The sequence below is a fragment of the Tachysurus fulvidraco genome, chromosome 8 (genome assembly GCF_022655615.1).
Source record: "Tachysurus fulvidraco isolate hzauxx_2018 chromosome 8, HZAU_PFXX_2.0, whole genome shotgun sequence".
NCBI lineage: Eukaryota > Metazoa > Chordata > Actinopteri > Siluriformes > Bagridae > Tachysurus > Tachysurus fulvidraco.
Genome location: NC_062525.1, coordinates 19115371 through 19132125, shown reverse-complemented (window position 1 = coordinate 19132125; position 16755 = coordinate 19115371). Strand labels below are relative to the sequence as shown.

Genomic DNA, 16755 nt, shown 5'->3' with positions numbered 1-16755 from the left:
CACATTTTCCACATTTGCACATTTCAAGTGGTACTAAGCATTTTGCACATTTTTTAACCTGTTTGTAAACTGTTCTATTTATGTTTCTTAACTACTGTATGTGAATGTTTCTGCAATTTCTGGAGCTTGCTCCAAAGAATTTCACTCACCATGGCACATGTGCGGTGGTGATGTGACAATAAAGGTGACTTGACTTAATTATTAAATCATTAAAGTCCTTTATATTTGTTTGTTTATGTCTGGTAGTCTGGTACAGGCAGCATTGTGGTCCGGCTAGCTGTGATGCTGCTTCACACCTCCAAGGTCACCAGCTTGATCCTGAGGTTGGGAATACTGTTTGTGGTGTTTCTGTGCATATTCTTTCTGTATTTGTGTGGGTTTCCTCTACATTCTCTTTCTTCCTCCCATCTTCTAAAAAGGTGTCAGTAGGTGAAAGGTTATCTGTAATTATTCTAGGTGTGAATGTGGATGTACATGGTGGCATGTGATGTTGGCTCTGAATCCTGCATGGTGGTAGCCTAGTGGTGTTGGGCTACCAATAAGATCCCAGGTCCACAAAGCTGCACCTGTTGGGCCCCTGAGAAAGGCCCGTAACCCTCAGTTGTATATAAAAATAGAGATAATTTAAGTCACTCTGGATAAGGAGCGGATAAGCATCTGCCAAATGCTGGAAATGTAAATAAATCCACATGATCAGGAAAAATATTTAACGAAGGTGAAAATGTAATTAAAAAATACTACAAAATTTTTATTTTTATTTTATTTACACGTATATTGTGTAGATGGGTAACTATAAATAACACACATTTATTTACAATAGCTTTCAATAAATTTATATCAAACTGAAAAGTTTTAATACAAGTCACACTTTTAGTAAACATAGCGCGGGCACTGAGATGAGAATTAATTATCTGATTAAATCTGATTAAGTCTGATCTAATTACATTTACTGTGTCGTTTCACTTCTGAACAGTAGATGGCGGTATAAATGTCCATCCTGGTGCGTTTAGTTTACAGCCGGAACACTATCTCGGAACTAATGCTACAGCGTTTTGTTTTGGGGGAGTAGTTACTAAGTGGGACCAATTCTCCTGATACGAGTTGTAGACTGTCATTCGGCTTTGGGTAAGACTTTTGTGCTTAATAACATTATCTTACACTCGTAACATAATTAGTCTACACTACTGGGATTACTGGGTTATCTGAAAGAAGACAACGGATTCAAATGAACGCGTTAGCCTAGTTAGCTATGTAGTTAGCCTAGTTAGCCATGTATTTAGCTATGTAGTTAGCCATGTATTTAGCTATGTAGTTAGCCATGTATTTAGCTATGTAGTTAGCCATGTATTTAGCCATGTATTTAGCTATGTAGTTAGCCATGTAGTTAGCCATGTATTTAGCTATGTAGTTAGCCATGTAGTTAGCCATGTATTTAGCTATGTAGTTAGCCATGTATTTAGCTATGTAGTTAGCCATGTATTTAGCTATGTAGTTAGCCATGTATTTAGCCATGTAGTTAGCCATGTATTTAGCTATGTAGTTAGCCATGTATTTAGCTATGTAGTTAGCCATGTATTTAGCTATGTAGTTAGCCATGTAGTTAGCCATGTAGTTAGCCATGTATTTAGCTATGTAGTTAGCCATGTATTTAGCTATGTAGTTAGCCATGTATTTAGCTATGTAGTTAGCCATGTATTTAGCTATGTAGTTAGCCATGTATTTAGCTGGATGTCCTTTTACATCCATCAGTTTATCCCAAACCCCAGTAACTAAAAGTTGGCATATAAATGATGTCAATTTGGATTAAAAGTGTTATCTCGTTAGTCTTCTGTAGAAGAGATGTTTAACATTATATATAAATGTCATTATACACTGCTAAAAAAAAATAAAGGGAACACTTAAGCAACAAATCCTAGATCTGAATGAAAAGTCTTATTAAATGTTTTTGTTCTTCACATAGTTGAATGTGCTGACAACAAAATCACACAAATTATCAATGAAAATCAAATGTATTAACCCCATGGAGGTCTGAATTTGGAGTCACACTCAAAATTGAAGTGGAAAAACACTACAGACTGATCGAACTTTGATGTAATGTAATTAAAACAAGTCAAAATGAGGCTCAGTAGTGTGTGTGGCCTCCACGTGCCTGTATGACCTCCTTACAACGCCTGGGCATGCTCCTGATGAGGTGGCGGATGGTCTCCTGAGGGATCTCCTCCCAGACCTTGACTAAAGCATCCACCAACTCCTGAACAGTCTGTGGAGCAACATGGCGTTGGTGGATGGAGCGGGACATGATGTCCCAGATGTGCTCAATTGGATTCATGTCTGGGGAACGGGTGGGCCAGTCCATAGTATCAATGGCTTAGATTTGCAGGAACTGCTGACGCACTCCAGCCACATGTCTAGCATTAGGAGGAACCCAGGGCCAACCGCACCGGGATATGGTCTCACAAGGGGTCTGAGGATCTCATCTCGGTACTTACTGGCAGTTAGGCTACCTCTGGTGAGCACATGGAGAGCTGTGCGGCCCTCAAAAGCAATGCCACCCACACCATTACTGACCCACTGCCAAACCGGTCATGCTGGAGGATGTTGCAGGCAGCAGAACGTTATCCGTGGCATCTCCAGACTCTGTCATGTCTGTCACATGTGCTCAGTGTGAACCTGCTGTTCTCTGGCAAATGCCAAACATCCTGCCTGGTGTTGGGCTGTAAGCCCAACACCAAATGACGTTAGGCCCTCATACCACCCTCATGGAGTCGGTTTCTGACCATTTGAGCAGACACGTGCACATTTGTGGCCTGCTGGAGGTAATTTTGCAGGGCTCCTCCTGTTCCTCCTTGCACAAAGGCAGAGCTAGCGGTCCTGCTGCTGGGTTGTTGCCCTCCTACAGCCTCCTCCACATCTCATGATGTACTGGACTGTTTCCTGGTAGCACCTCCATGCTCTGGACACTACGCTGACAGACACACAAACCTTCTTGCCACAGCTTGCATTGATGTGCCATCCTGGATGAGCTGCACTACCTGAGCCACTTGTGTGGGTTGTAGACTCCGTCTCATGCTATAACTAGAGTGAAAGCACCACCAGCATTCAAAAGTGACAAACTTCAGCCAGAAAGCATAGGAACTGAGAAGTGGTCTGTGGTCACCACCCGCAGAACCACTGCTTTATTGTGGGTGTCTTGCTAATTGCCTATAATTTCCACCTGTTGTCTATTCCATTTGCACAACAGCATGTGAAACTGATTGTCAATCAGTGTTGCTTCCTAAGCGGGCAGTATGATTTCACAGAAGTGTGACTGACTTGGAGCTGCATTGTGTTGTTTAAGTGTTCCCTTTATTTTTTTGAGCAGTGTATATAATGTCATTAACATTATATTAAAAAGTTAAGAAATGTTTATGAAACATATTAAGATCAAATTGGATGTTATTTTATTTATTATTTATTGTAATTGTTTTTTAATAATTTAATATATAATTTTCATATATATATATATTTCATAATAAAATAAATCCCTTGGCAATAAAATGTATTTAAACTGAACATTCGCAGATCCTATTATGGTTATGATTAAATTAACTGGAGGGTAATTTAACTGTCCAGATATTGGACACTACAGGCAAATAACAGATAATACTTAAGTAAATATAAGCGCTATGTAAATAGTCATTAGTGCCCCTGAGGCATGGAGTGTTTAAAAAAGATAAAATGATAAAATAATGAACAGACATTAATTTGGTATAATCAGCGTTCTGATTCTCAGTACATTTTTATTTTGATGGTTAGACATGTATCTAGTTCATGTAAGCTTTTATTCAATAGATAGTAATTAGACATAATAGCTCTAAATAGTCCACAGTACAGTTCCTCTGTTCCTATAACGCTATTGTGTTAATCAGAATAACAATTCCAATATACTACTTTGTGCTTTAGATGCAACCTGGTGAAAGAACTGTCCTGAAGAGGAGTTCCTCTAGATCTCAGAGGGAATGTTTCTGTCCTCTGCTCTCCGTGAGTGCTGTGCAAAGCACTACGTACATAGAGCATTTTGTAATGCCCAGAAATGTGTAAAAAGCCTGAATGTCTGTGGACTAGCAACTTCTTCCAGCCAGCTGATTGTAAGGAGAAACCCTCAGCATTTTGTTAAGCAGACACGAGGGGTTAAATCCCACAAGCATAGGCAACAGGAGGAATGGAAGCAAAAAAACAAGACCGTCTTGACGTATATTGCAGCAGCCGGCGTCGGGATGATCGGCATGTCGTATGCTGCAGTGCCACTCTACAGACTGTACTGCCAGGTCAGTCCAGGATGTAGTATGGCTTTAATACTGCAGGCTAACATCATAAAACTCTGATACAGACTTCATGTTAATGCGCATGGTTTAGTAATGATCTGTTTTGTACCTCAGGCATCCGGACTGGGAGGCACAGCAACAGCAGGACACGATTCAGATTTAGTGGAGACAATGCAGCCGGTTAAGGAGCGGATTATCAAAGTCACCTTCAATGCCGACACGCACGCCAGCCTCCAGTGGAACTTTCGTCCTCAGCAGTCCGAGATCTATGTGCGACGACTGCTTATAATTTTGTGTTTAAAATGATTATTCATTAAACCACATGAATAAATTCGTGTGAACAATAATCCCTACATGCCACATGCATGTAACAGTTTTTTGGTTTTAAGGCTTTCTCTAAAGTATGAGAATTTACACGTACAACTTTCTTTTAGTCTTTCATACATACTTTTCGTTTTGCCGTTTTAGATTGTGCCAGGAGAAACTGCACTGGCATTTTACACAGCCCAGAATCCCACAGATAAACCTGTAATAGGAATCTCTACATACAATGTTGTGCCATTTGAAGCTGGCCAGTACTTTAACAAGATTCAGGTAATGTAGACCATGCAACATTACATTACGTTGGTGTTACTGTAAGTGTTACTGCTTTCAATACGCCGTTAAAAATGTGTGTGTGGGGGGGAGGGGTTTTCATTCTATTTCTCTACCTTAATTTTTTATTAACTTTTGTTTTTCCTGTAACAAGATTTTTGCTGTAGGATGTCACTGATGAACATTTGTGTGATTCAGTTACAGTTGGGTTTAATATGGAAAAGACTATTAATGATCCCAAAGTAGAAGAGACTGCATGCTTGACCCAAAGTTCCAGAATGCACCGCAGCTATACAAAGGTGCTGAAGCAAATGCTCTGCTCAGCTTCTTGATGATCCATGAAGTTCCAACGTTGAAGCTTTGTAGCCTGGTCTATTTGAGCCGACTGTACTGAGAGTGTGTGAGAGAGCTGAACAGACTAAAGAGATAGAGTGTTGGTGCATGATTCTTTTTAAGTAGAGATGAAGCAGGGACTAAATTCCTCTTACAACATTACCGACAGGTAGGAAAATGGCATTAAGGGTAAAAGTAGGAAATATGCTGTTGAAAGATATTTATTCTAGATAGTCAGCTTAGATGGCAGTCTGAAGCATTTTAAGCATGTTCGCCTGGGCATAGTTTGCTGTGATGTCAAGATTCTGCAGGTTCCTGATCTTCCCATGTCTTCAACACCATTAAAGCAGCTGTAATTTCCCTAAGAGACAAATTTTACAGAATCGCCCATATTTAGGGGGGAAGTCGTGGCCTAATGGTTAGAGTGTCTGATTCCTAACCCTAAGGTTGTGGGTTCGAGTCTTGGGCACGACTGAGTTGCCCCTGAGCAAGCCACCGAACCAACAATATATATATACAAACACACACACACACACACATATATATATTGTGTGTGTATGTATGTATATGTGTATATGTATGTATATTTATGTGTATATGTATAAATGTGTATGTAAGATCATGTTAGTTTTAAAGTTTCATATTCAAGCCTTTTTACTGAGAGCCTATGTTTGTTTTTTCTGTCTTCTGCCTGCAGCTTGCATTAAACTAAACTGTTTGTTTGTGTCCTAATACAGTGCTTCTGCTTTGAGGAACAGAGGTTAAACCCTCATGAAGAGGTGGACATGCCTGTTTTCTTTTATATTGACCCAGAGTTTGATGAAGATCCCAGGATGGCTCGAGTTGACACAATCACACTTTCCTATACCTTTTTTGAAGCCAAAGAAGGACAGACATTACCACTTCCTGGATACAGTTAAACCAGCAGCACATGCCATATTTTTCAGAGACTTAACATTTCGAATAAACCATAAAGAGAGTGGAATTAATGGAATGATGAGTTGCTAAATATGTTTTAAATAATTTTTTCCAGTATATTATCTGTGTTTAGGCTGAAGCTAATTTTATGATGTTATGATGCTCTATTTGAAAGACCACTGAAATGCAGTGATGTAGATGGTGACTTCTACAGTGCAATAAATCAACCGGGGACTGAAGATCGTGACTCGAAACAGTCCATTCGATGTGAAACAAGTCCAAATATTTGCCTGTATTGTTCAAGGCTATCTAGAAGATTTAAGGTGTATATTTGGTTATAATGCAACATGACATGACTATCTCTGTCTCGTAAGGACATGAAGATTCTGAGTTGTATGATTTAGAAGATCTCCCTTTCATGCATAACCTCACATCAGCTAGACTGGGAAGCCAAAACAAAGCCATTAAATTGCTCAAGGTAAAATGTTTTATTGCAAGTGTAGATGTGACCATCATTTCAATAATTGACTGTAATGCACAATGACACCGAATAATTTATAGCCTAGAAGCAAAATCCCAGCTGTTTGGTTATTGTTGACAGTAGAAGAAGAATCAATAATGTCTCATAACAAAATTGACATGTTTTTTATTCCCCTCTTCCTCTAAAATTAATCTGCATCCCCATCTCAGTCCTGACTCTTGGTTCGGACTTTGTGAGCTGTTTCAGACCACAATAACAAAAGTTAAAAAAAAAAAAAAAAAACGCTGGTATTGTGCTCCAGCATCTACGTCATTCTTCTTGCCCCGGAAAACAACAAACCCAAACACGTTGTGCTCGAAGCGGTGAGCGTGCGCTGACCCTGGATCAGTCCGACTCGCGTTCACGCGCTTAGAAATAAACCGTAGCAGTGACGTCACCACTGCACTGAAATCAGCGCTTATCAGGGTTCGACGCTGTTAACCACGCCCACTCCTCAACCTTAAGGAGCAGATATAGATTTTGATGGACACGTTTTATAACTACTGAAAGGACAGAGTTGCCCTAGCAACTCCACGGAAGAGCCAATCAGGATCGCTCAAGGGACGATCTTCCTTTTTTCCCCCTTCTTGTTGAGAGGAGCTACAGTGTAATCTTAGCAGATCAACCTCAATGCACCGATGCGTCTGGGAAGCCAAAACAAAGCAGATAAAGAAATAAGAATAAGTTTTGGACGCACATAGATAGTTATTATATGTTTAGGATGCGTGTTATTTTATGTTTAGAAATTTAGTTCACAAGACTATTAAGAGATAATAATCATCTACCAGTGTTTTTAGGATGATGTCGCTGTCGCATATTAGAGTCTTTATTCCCAGTGAGCATCATCACTAAGATCAGAACAAGCTGTACTCGCGTGTGTGCTGTGTGTGGGAAATAAAGGGAAGTGTCAAGCTCAATTATTCAGCAACAACATCTGGAGATCGCGCTCGGAGAAAAGCGAGATAGTGTGAGATCAAAGAAAGATCAAAGACAGATGAAAGATGCCGCTCCATACTGAGCCATGGGAGTGAGCGCTCGGTGAAGATGAGCCACAGGAGCAGTCCAGCTAAAGCGTATGATTTCCTGTTGAAATTCCTGCTAGTGGGAGACAGTGATGTGGGCAAGGGAGAGATTTTGGCCAGTTTGCAGGACGGGGCTACAGAATCTACTTATGGATATAACATGGGTGAGTCATTCTTATAACATGTAACATGAGATGTATTGTTTTTCCTTTTAAAATCTCCTTTAGGCTGGGAGATTTTTATTTTATTTATTTTAGTTTCTAAGAAGCGCTTTGTTTATATCCATAGAGCGACTTACAATTTTATACAACTGAGTAATTGATGGTTAAGTGCCTTGTTCAGGGGCCCAACAGTGGCAGCCTGGTGGACATGGGATTCGAACTCACAACCTTCTGATTGGTAGTCCAACACCTCAACCACTAGATGTTCATTTCTACATAAACAAAGTTCCTTAAACATCTCTAAAAGGTTTAAAGAAATGTGAACCTTAAGCCACAAATGCCATAATGTCATGATGTTACATTTAATATCTATATTGAATGTCTAATGAGCCCTGGATTAACACTTACTGATGAAAACAGTACAGAGAGGCTGGAGTTTTTGGAAATATGCTATCTCACCTATGGTGAAGCTTTTATTCTACATCGTATTTGATATTACATTCTGATATAACATTCGTTCATTAACCATGCATGCTCTTATAAATAAGAACTTATATTGTTGTCTTATCATCTAGAGTTGAACTCTGGTAACATAACCATGATATGGAAAAGAACTGCTCCTCTGAGATTGGGGCATTTAAATGAAACACCATAGGGAAATGATGTAAAAGGTGGAAATAATGGCACCTATTAACATCTGTTCGTAAATAGTCTCTCCTAAGGTGTATAGTTGGGATGGATAAGTGCAAGGATTGTTTATCAAAAATCTTGGTAGCACAGACCTTTTTATTCCTGACACTAGTCCACATGAGCTTATGTTTTGCTACTGTTAAAATGTGACCCATCCACCATCTGCAGGTCTTTTGTAAACATTAGGATTGTTCAGTCGTGCTGCTGGCTTCTGTTGTGCTGTCAGTGTGACCTATTGCATCATGAATTATTGCAGTCTTAATAATGCTTAATAACGCTCTTAGTCTTGTCAAGGGTCATCATATGAATAAATTTTTTCAAAGTCCGTGTGTAATTGAAGGCTGATTTACACACGATACGTTACCCTGCTGATGTGATGGATGGGCAGATTGATGACAGAATGACTTTGTTGCTCGTGTCAACATTTATTGTGAATCACAGACTCTTTGTTCCATGTCAAAGAGCACAGAATACCGTCCATCCCAGCAACCCAGAATTATTTTGTAGGTGTTGAATGAGCACAAGGAAACAGCGATTGATTAAAGTTACATGTCAGAAAAATGGATGGTTAGGTTTACTTTATATGGAACCTTTGGCTGGCAATTACAAACAGACAAGCCTATTGCACTTTATTATTGACACAGGATATATTGAATCCAAACAGGTCCAAGATTAGATTCCTGGTGGGAGAGTGATGCTTACACAGAACATTATGCCACCCTCTTTCTCCGTGACTTGAAATTTCACAGTTGATTTCATCTACTGTGGCTCATCTTTGGCATCATTTTTCCTCCTTAGGCCTCCAAATGCAGCTGCCAAGATAGTATTATTCTGAAAGCATACTCTCTAAGATATTCAAGATCCAGACAGTGAGTTTACTAGGACTGTAGCCCTGTGATTTAGTTTAACAGATTGGATTTAATATGGGATAGATGATAACCGTGCATAGTTGCCAGATCGGAGAAGGCTCTTTTCTGTCTGGCACAATTATTATGACTGTCATAACCACTTACATAACTCTGCTTTCCTCTGCACTTAGGCACTAAACAAGAGAAACCAAGTGGGAGTGTGAACGCAGCCAAGGTTTGCTGGCAATAAAAGCGTAGAATATACAGATGTTTGTCTAAGCACTTTTGTGTGACCCTCTTTGGAAGGCTGTGTTCTCAGAACGAATGTTTATAGAAAGATGCCTTTCTCCGTAGCCTGTTTCTCAGTGCGTCACCGACAAATCAAGCATCTCGGCTTTCACCTCGCAAAGCCAAGAAAGAAACCTCACAGCTGAAGATTAAACCATTTCTCTTCTGTGTTTTAACTGAACTTAACACTAAGGTCAGGTAGAGAAAACGCTGGTCTGTTTGTGATACTTGCTTAATAAAGCAATCCATCTGTTCAAAGATGGAGGTAACACAAAGGGCATTTGTGTTGTGGTTCGGTCTGTCGTGTTGTACCAGTGAGTGTGTGTCGGTGATAGCTCTGTGAGACTGAGCTCTAGAACGTCATCACTTACTACAGATTTCAGCTACTTACCACCAGTTGGTTCTCTGTGTGTCAGCCTGTGATAAAATGTCCAGGCCTTGTTGCTGTGTTGAGTGAAGGGAGAGAAAAGATGAATAATTGTGCAGGGAAATGGAACAAGTTGGTGTGAAAAAAATCTGTCGATGAATCAGTGGTTGCCTACACAAACAGGAAGACGGCGTTTTTGCAGGCAGTTCTACTGTATGGACAAAAAAAAAAAAGAATGGCTTAATATTACAAAGCTTCTCTACAGCCGGTGATTTTTTTTTTTTGAAGGCATTTTGCTAATTGTTTATTTCATTGATGGTTTGTATTCCGGTAAAGGAAAAGGCTCTTGCTTTTGTTGTACTGTTTCTAACTGTAAAACCTAAACAAATCCTAAACTTCGCTGTGTTCTGGGGTTTAATTAAGTCCTGTGGGAAATATTTAACAAATGCAGCATATGTGAATTTAATAAGGAGATCATGCAACCGTTTTCTAAAAGGAAGCGCTCAGGCTTTCACTTCTTTCTTCTTTAATCCCTTACAATGTGACTCGACTGGGTAAAGGAACACATTTATCATGTATCGCATCGTGTTTTACAGACTTTTGAAAGAAAGCCATTGTGCAATGTTCTGTTTAAGGACATGTTCTGTTGAACGCATCTCTTCAGAATCATTCTGGTTTCCACATCTCAGGCTCACATTAATGCCTGCGGAGTTTGTGATGCCACCATTCAGACAGTGATGGATCATTAACCCAGGCCTGTCACTTAGATATGCCACAGAGATAAGAGTATGTGTCCATATTGGCTTTCAGTCTGTCTGTCATCAAAGAATGTAGCTCTTCTGAAGCGTGTGTGTGTGTGTGTGTGTGTGTGTGTGTGTGTGTGTGTGTGTGTGTGTGTGTTTGAAGCTAACCACGTCACAGATATGACACTAAGCACTCCTAAGTTTGTTTGTCATGGATGCCCATAGACCGCTTAGTGTGGACAGCGGAAGACTAAATGAAACGTGAAGCAATTAAAACAGACATTTATATTTCCTTGGTTTTTGGTTGTTGTTGTTTTTTTTTTTTTTAAATTTCGAATTGTTTTATCTTGTTTATCTACTTTAAATGACGTAACATACAGCTAAGCATGGTGACCCATACTCAGAATTCGTGCTCTGCATTTAACCCATCCAAAGTGCACACACACAGCAGTGTACTGTATACACACACACAGCAGTGAACACACACCCGGAGCAGCGGGCAGCCATTTGTATGCTGCGGCGCCTGGGGAGCAGTTGGGGGGTTCGGTGCCTTGCTCAAGGGCACCTCAGTCGTGGTATTGCCGGCCCGAGACTCTACAACCTTAGGGTTAGGAGTCAAACTCTCTCACCATTATGCCACGACTTTGGTCCCTGAGTATCATTAATAAAAGTTAACCATTTTTTATTAATTAGCCATTGTATTAATTGATGTTTGCCTAAACACTTAACCATAGAAACCATTTCATCCTTGAGTAAATAATATGTCCCTATACAAATATGTCTAAAGACTGGATTCCTCTCAAAAACCAAAGTTCTCATCACCCCTGGAGAAGAGAGGGTTAAGGGCCTGGCTCAGGGGTCCGACAGATTTATTATGTCTAAAATGAAACGCTTCAGTCCATGCTGTTATGAGCAAAAAAATCAATAATGCCATAATCTGTAATGCTGTGACCATCATGAAGTTGATTCTTTGTCACTAACAAAACCTTTATTCATCAGATTCTACTAAAGGTTACATTTGTATTCATTAAACATTATCAAATCCTACTTTTGCTCAGTGAACACTTACATTTAATGTTGCATAACATTTTTAATGCAAGTTATTGCATTATTGCATCATTAGGTAGCAGCTATTAGCATATACTGTATTCTGTCAGGTCCTGTAAGTCCCATGCTGTTACTATACAAGCAAAATGATAATGAAATAGAACAGTTGCATTAATATAAACCTGTAATGTGTAATATGGCCATAATAATAATAATAATAATAATAATAATAATAGTACCTATTATTATTATTATTATTATTATTATTATTATTATTATTATTATTATTATTATTGTTATTACAATAACAATAATAATACTAATAATAATATCTCCCTTCTGCAGTAAATGAATCAACAATAATGCCTGAGTGTAGAATTACATAAATGTAGATAAATACACTGGATACTCAAAAGTTATGTCCTTTTCTTCTACAGGGATTGACTGCAAAACCACCACCATACTGCTTGATGGGCGTAGAGTCAAACTGCAGCTTTGGTAAATATATCTACATCAGGATGAGTTAGCACACTGTAGGAGGACATCTGAAAGCAATTAAAGTGTCTTCTACATATTAAAAAAAAATCATAAACAATATTAAACAATGTATTATATGTTTGGAACAGTGTTTGAAATGGGACTAAGTATGGAAAATATTCCATTACTGTCATATATTTTGAATTCGGGCCTAAATTATTAACTGTATATATAAAATTCATACTCTAAACAATGTGCTGAGATGCTCGCTCTACACCAGAAGCCATTTACTTTGCCATTTACAAAAGCTCAGGACAGAAGGAAGTCAGGGAAATATCTGAACTGCTGTCAGCCTGTGTGTGTGCTTGCTTTTCATAGCACAAGAATACCGAGACTGGTGGTGTTTATTTTTCAGGGACACCTCTGGACAAGGACGTTTCTGCACCATATTCCGCTCGTACTCCAGAGGAGCACAGGTACGCAATCAGATGTTTTTCACTAAAATCTTCTTACATTCAAAAACCAAGCAGAGAGAGAAAGAGAGAGGATTTGAGCAATGCATTGTTGGAGGAGTTGTTGAAATTCATCCAGGGATTTGAAATGCTCCACCCAGAGATCAGCAGTTCCTGTTCAAACTGTATGGCATGTGGTTGAACAGGGGTGGGTCGCTGTTGTTAATGTGACATTTCCCGTGCTCAGGCCCATACACACATGTCATAATCTTGTCCACAATGAGAGGAAATCGTCCCTCTTAAATGATGCCAAGCATTGTGTGCTATTTTACGCACAGGGAATCATTAAACTGGGTATGTCAGGTCTGTGAGAGCTCATAAAGAAATATTACTGGATCATTTATAAAACATTCAACTTCGCTCCTGTCACCTGGGAGCTAATTTTTTTTGGACGTGTATTTAGTAAGGAATGCTATTAAAGAAAAGTAATCAAGAGCAGAGTGGTGTGTTAAATGCACTTATTTTTTATTGCTCATACACCACTACAATCTGCCAGAGCTTACAATTCTTAACTAATTAATAAACAACATTTCAAGATTTAAAACTTTTTGCAGTAAAACTAAAACTTTTCGAATATTAAAAAAAAAGTTAATCCCGGTTATTGCTTACATTATAGCAGCTTTAAACAGATGTTCATGTACCGGTTTCTCATTAATTATAACACACAGCTTGTCGTGTTACCAAGAAATCAGGAGATCCTCCGTCCCGAAGCTTTGTCTCACGCTGGAAACATCTCCTCGATAATCGCCATTAAAACCATTATGTTTTCTTTGTTGAATTACATCATGTATTTTTCTATCAGTTTATTATAATCCTTATATTATTGTATCCATCATACAAGTACCTGTTAAAAAACTTTGCAGCCATCATTACTGGAAGCTTAATCATCAGTCATCAATCAATCATCTTCTGACCAATCAGAAAGGAGAACTCGATGTATACTGTATTTATGGAATATCATATACTATCTAATGTGATACAGCATGTGTGTGTTTTTCACAGGGCGTTATCCTTGTATATGACATTACAAATCGCTGGTCCTTTGATGGTATTGACAGGTGGATTAAAGAGATCGATGAGGTAAAGCTTTCCATTGCTTGCATATCAGTGCTGTAATATGAATATGAGTATGGAAATGATCACATATATAACACATGGTGCAAATATTATCTTTTTCTCTCTCTTTTTTTTTTAATTAATAACCAGCATGCACCAGGAGTCCCTAAAATCCTGGTTGGTAACCGACTGCACTTGGCCTACAAACGTCAGGTGACGACTGAAAATGCCCAAGCCTTTGCTGAGCGGCTGGGTGTCACATTTTTCGAAGTCAGCCCTTTGTGTAACTTCAACATCACCGAGTCCTTCACAGAGTTGGCTCGCATAGTACTAATGCGGCACGGCATGGAGAGACTCTGGAGACCTAACAAAGGTACCAGCACCAAACACTTTTATTACTAAAGTATCACAGTGACTTAGGGTTTAATTGCATTGCGTATGAAGGTAGGAATTTAAATAACAGAGAGAAGAAAGGTGGATTTTTTTTTTTTAATTTCAATTTCTTTTTCGAGCACGTTAATAAGCAACGTATGTCCGCATCCAGAAAATATGTAAAGTGCAGTCTTCTGGAATGTTTTTAAAATCAATTTAAACAGGCATCGATTTAAATCTAATTTAGTCAGAACTAAATGACCTCATAACTTTACACAGCAATTACGTATGCGGCCGAAGAATGCTTCATAAACCAAAAGCATGCAAAACTTCTGCAGCCACTTTGGAGACACCCAGTGGTTAAATTCCAGCGCCATGGCCAGGGATTTAAACATGCTGTTAGGATCCAACATAAACAGAATTAAATGATTACAGAAGTTAGTTGAGGGTTGGTGTTGTAGATATAAACTTTAACGTTTTGTTTTGACTGTGGTCATGAACAATGAATAAGATTTTTGTTTATAATCTAGCTTCATAATCCAAGCCAGCTTTTGTTTAGTTCTGTGAATACTGCAGTTGTCACACACAGGTGAGAGGTTTTATCCAAGTGACAGATTTTATGTTTACTACTGTACGCTTGGTATGTAATCAATAGTGCAATACACAATAAAAATACATTTGTCAGTCTGTGTGTGTGTGTGTGTGTGTGTGTGTGTGTGTGTGTGTGTGTGTGTGTGTGTGTGTCATGAAACTTATTCATGAAACATTTCAACTAGCACTTCCTTCTCCGTTTGTTGTACAGTATGTATATATAATAAAAAAAAACTTTGAACAATGTTTTAGACTCGTGGTATCTTAAGTCTGTAACCTAGTGAACCAGAGTTAATGTATCCGATGATAGAGACTTGTGCACTTTTGTACGTCGCTCTGGATAAGGGCGTCTGCCAAATGATGTTAATGTGTGTGTGAGAGAGATTTTCCCCAGACTATGATTTCCGTGCCTTAGTCTCATCATATATACTTTACTACTTTAACTATATTACTCAGCCCTAATAGCTTCATTGCTATTGATAGATTTTAGATTTAACCTCTTTTCTAGTATCACCTCTAGCTGTCACTCAACACCGAATACAGAAATATTGTGTTGTTTGCAGGCGGACAAATAGTCTCTTTGGTCCTTAAATAGACACTGATAAATGTAGAGTGTATCATTGGATTGTGTGTGTCTCTTTCTCTCTCTGTCTCTGTGGGTGTAGTGTTGAGTCTGCAGGATCTGTGCTGCAGATCCATCGTCTCCTGCACCCCTGTGCACCTGGTGGACAAACTCCCTCTTCCTGTTGCCTTAAAGAGCCACCTGAAGTCCTTTTCCATGGCCAACGGCCTCAACGCCCGCATGATGCACGGACGCTCATACTCCGTCATAGCCAGCAGCGGTGCGAAGAGGAACGGAACGAAGAAATCCAAACTCATCTACCCGCCCCTGAGCCCATCACAGAGCTGTACGAGGACCACGTGCAAGATATCATAGTCTAATGACACAGTCTGCTCTCACAACATCGACACACAGTTAGAGCTCACAGCTCAACAGGGTTTCGCTGAAGAGAAAGATGCTTCCCAGTGGCTAACAGTGTCCACGGTCGTATCATCTGATACTTGGGATGCGTCCTTCATACAGTACTATATCTGAATGTGATTGCTCTAAGAGATTGAACAGACCCATGACAAGGGATTAGTGTCAAGCCATTATATCTCCACATTGTTTATATATGTACAGAATATTTCATCCTGTTTGTAATTGAGGGGATAAACACATATTGGCACTGCGGTTTAGCTCTGACAGCAGAAGTGATACTTAGCATTACTGAACTCGATGACTAAACATAATGACAGCGAAAGCAGTCCTGTTTTTAAATCTCTCTTTTTAGAGTGGACCTAGTTGATAATGCCAGCTTGTTTTCTTACTCTTATTCTAATGCTCTTCAGGGTACACGCATCGAAAGAACGTCAGTGTTGAGAAATGCACCTCTTTGTATTGTGTATTTAAGTCATGTTGTTTGATACAATGATGTTATTCTTATTCTTAATTATTGTAATGCACATAAACATTGACCAGTATTGTAATATTTTATATGGAGTGACACCAAAGACATAGGAGTCTGAAGAAGCTTATCGATGCTAACACGTTTTGTTATCAATTCAACACTAATATTAATATCAACGACACTGCAGTACAACAGCAACTCCTAATGAGCTATCAGGTTTCTTCTTTTTAATAAAAGTGTGTTACCTACCAGATCTCATTTTTGCTGGTGTTTTTTATTATTATTATTATTATTATTATTATTATTATTATTTTCTTTCCATGCATTAATCAAGTTATCCCTATATTCAAGGTCAAAGGTACGCTTTTTAGTTTGTACCCCCTAAACTTTGAAATGATGAAACTGACAAGTTCGATTTTTCATCACAATAAAAAACACAAGGATATGTTAATAGTAAACTT

The 16755-nt window shown here is 38.9% G+C and overlaps 2 protein-coding genes across 3 annotated transcripts; both read left to right on the top strand.

Annotated features, from left to right (window-relative positions):
* Positions 1 to 990: 990 nt before the first annotated feature.
* Positions 991 to 6216, top strand: LOC113638969 (cytochrome c oxidase assembly protein COX11, mitochondrial). 2 transcript variants are annotated; one of them, XM_027140572.2, is made up of 5 exons: positions 991 to 1125; positions 3943 to 4307; positions 4419 to 4574; positions 4773 to 4898; positions 5969 to 6216. In XM_027140572.2, exons 2-5 carry the CDS (start codon positions 3999 to 4001, stop codon positions 6149 to 6151), a joined length of 774 nt encoding a protein of 257 aa, XP_026996373.1. In that variant the 5' UTR covers positions 991 to 1125; positions 3943 to 3998; the 3' UTR covers positions 6152 to 6216. The 2 variants fall into 2 exon arrangements, 1 of the variants encoding a protein (XP_026996373.1); XR_007143716.1 differs by lacking the exon at positions 991 to 1125 and adding an exon at positions 5097 to 5400 and having other exon boundaries at positions 5969 to 6100.
* Positions 6217 to 6526: 310 nt separating this feature from the next.
* On the top strand, positions 6527 to 16547 carry rab40b (RAB40B, member RAS oncogene family). The gene is made up of 6 exons (XM_027140571.2): positions 6527 to 7855; positions 12273 to 12333; positions 12728 to 12788; positions 13827 to 13904; positions 14031 to 14253; positions 15509 to 16547. Exons 1-6 carry the CDS (start codon positions 7714 to 7716, stop codon positions 15778 to 15780), a joined length of 837 nt encoding a protein of 278 aa, XP_026996372.1. The 5' UTR covers positions 6527 to 7713; the 3' UTR covers positions 15781 to 16547.
* The last annotated feature ends 208 nt before the right edge of the window (positions 16548 to 16755 follow it).

Excerpts from the sequence above, each read along its gene's own strand:
- LOC113638969 (XM_027140572.2), top strand. The coding sequence starts at position 3,999 with ATGTTTCTGTCCTCTGCTCTCCGTGAGTGCTGTGCAAAGCACTACGTA. Across the intron at positions 4,575-4,772 it reads CTCAGCAGTCCGAGATCTAT|ATTGTGCCAGGAGAAACTGC; the intron begins GTGCGACGACTG and ends TTGCCGTTTTAG. Across the intron at positions 4,899-5,968 it reads AGTACTTTAACAAGATTCAG|TGCTTCTGCTTTGAGGAACA; the intron begins GTAATGTAGACC and ends GTCCTAATACAG.
- rab40b (XM_027140571.2), top strand. The coding sequence starts at position 7,714 with ATGAGCCACAGGAGCAGTCCAGCTAAAGCGTATGATTTCCTGTTGAAA. Across the intron at positions 7,856-12,272 it reads TACTTATGGATATAACATGG|GGATTGACTGCAAAACCACC; the intron begins GTGAGTCATTCT and ends TTTCTTCTACAG. Across the intron at positions 14,254-15,508 it reads ACTCTGGAGACCTAACAAAG|TGTTGAGTCTGCAGGATCTG; the intron begins GTACCAGCACCA and ends CTGTGGGTGTAG.